Source organism: Myotis davidii, unplaced genomic scaffold, assembly GCF_000327345.1.
Source record: "Myotis davidii unplaced genomic scaffold, ASM32734v1 scaffold732, whole genome shotgun sequence".
Taxonomy (NCBI): domain Eukaryota; kingdom Metazoa; phylum Chordata; class Mammalia; order Chiroptera; family Vespertilionidae; genus Myotis; species Myotis davidii.
This window is the reverse complement of record NW_006284349.1, coordinates 596,834-598,628: the sequence shown is the minus strand read 5'-3', so window position 1 is coordinate 598,628 and position 1,795 is coordinate 596,834. Positions and strand designations below refer to the sequence as shown.

The 1,795-nt window shown below is 59.3% G+C and overlaps 1 protein-coding gene across 1 annotated transcript in view; it reads right to left on the bottom strand.

Annotated features, from left to right (window-relative positions):
• CCDC88C (coiled-coil domain containing 88C) overlaps nucleotides 1-1,795 on the bottom strand; it is a gene marked incomplete at its 5' end in the record, with an annotated part of 133,104 nt that overhangs the window by 5,998 nt on the left and 125,311 nt on the right. Inside the window, 1 exon segment of the mRNA XM_015571294.1 lies at nucleotides 1,634-1,792. Within this exon segment, the coding sequence (XP_015426780.1) occupies nucleotides 1,634-1,792 (159 nt within the window).

Here is a 1,795-nt window from a genome sequence, read left to right as displayed (position 1 = left end):
GAGAGTGGCAGATCGGGGATTTGAACCCACAGCTGTCCGACGCTGCAGCTGTCTCCTCTCTCAGCCTGTCTAAATCTTTGACACCCATCTGCTTGAGTCCACCCTCTCTGGCCACCCATTGGGCTCCTCTTAGGACACCCCCTCCACCCTCTCCCAGCCAACAACACTCAGGGAGTGGAGGCGTTGAGTGCGGGCACTGCTGTGACTACCGCTTCCTTCAGGCCTGCTCAGGGGAGCGGGGGAGGCGTCAGGTTAGTCGGGGGGCAGACGGGGACACGCTGGGAAGATGGAGGAAGGTGGAGTGGATCTCAGGAGCTGAGCATCAGCTTCCACAACCAACTCCTGCAGTGAGGTTGTTTTGGTCCCATTTAGGCTGGAAAAGATAGGGCATTGTCTAATGCAGATTCTAGGGGAGCCCCACCCCAGAGCTCCTGGGGTCCAGCCTGTGTCCAGGCAGCCCAGGGGAGCATGACACCCGCCCGAGTTTGAGAACCTCAGCATCAGACTGTGAACGTAGTGAGGGCAGGGCTTCTGTTTCTCTCCAGCCCCTGGCATAGTGCTTTGCAGACAGAAACAGAAATGGTGGGAGGGCAGAGGCCATGCATATACTTCCTTTCAGGGCCAACCAGCAGACCAGGCACCAAGCAAGTATGTGATGAAACTTGCTGATGAGCTGGTTTACTTGGTGTCTTTGAGAGCAGGCATCCTGCGTGCTGCCTAAAACATAGTCCTGCTCAATAAACATCTACTGAATAAGTAGTTTGTATTCTGTGTCACTTTACTAAAGCAGGCCGTAGGATTTACTATGTGGCCAGAGAAAGTTCACCTGTGTAAGTGTAAGGGGAACGAGACAGAATTACTGGAGCCCTACAATCCTCCGAGGCCCTCAACTGTAAGTTCATCCGTGCAGGGACCCACCAGCTCGTGCAGGAAGTCAGACTACAAGGCACACATGCAGCGTCAGGAACGCTACCCCGAGACACGAGGGTTTCCTATAGCCACTGCCGTTCAGGGCCAGAGCTGCAGAGCGGCACTCAACCAGCTCGGGCTGCGGGCCAACTCCTGCTCGCCGCTCTGGCCTGTGAGCGAAGGATGGTTTTCACATTTTTAAATGATTAAAAACTTTCATGGACAGACGCCTTGGCCCGCCACCTGCCCCAGCGGCCGAGTGGAGTTTGCAGCAGAGGCTGCACGGCCTGAAACGTTTACCACCTGGCCCTTCCCCGAGAAACCTCTGCCAATGAGGAGTCAGAGTCAGCGGGTGCTCCGAGCTCTGCCACACCCGGAGCGGAAGATCCTAGCTCTGGACGTGGGCGCCGGCCCCCTGCAGGGATGCTCCAGGGGTGGGCACACACCTCCCACCCTCCTGCTGGCATTATGTTTCTGCCGCTCATGTCAGATGGAGAAAACAGCCTCCCAGGTCTGGGCTGGCGGCCCGCGCACGGTCATTTTCTGGCCAGGGGCTATGCTCCCCCATCTAAGCCAGCTCTGCAGCCAGGCTGCGCGGCCCCCGGCCCCGTCCCTCTGTCCCTCTCTGTGACTTCGCTGTCAAGGTCTCTGCCTCTGGTGCCTGTCCATCTGAGGGGAGCGAGGGAAGGGGGAGCGAGGGGAGAGAGAACTCCGGGTCACTCACAGCGGTGGGGGAGCCCCGGTTGCTTTCCTCCAGGAACTCCTCCAGGGTGACCATCTCCCTGCTCGGGGAGGCGCAGGGCCGCACCCAGGCCTGGGGCTGGGCCACGCCCCTCTTCTGGATGCACTCCTGGGGGAGAGGCCCGTTCCGGGGTGGCGGGTACTC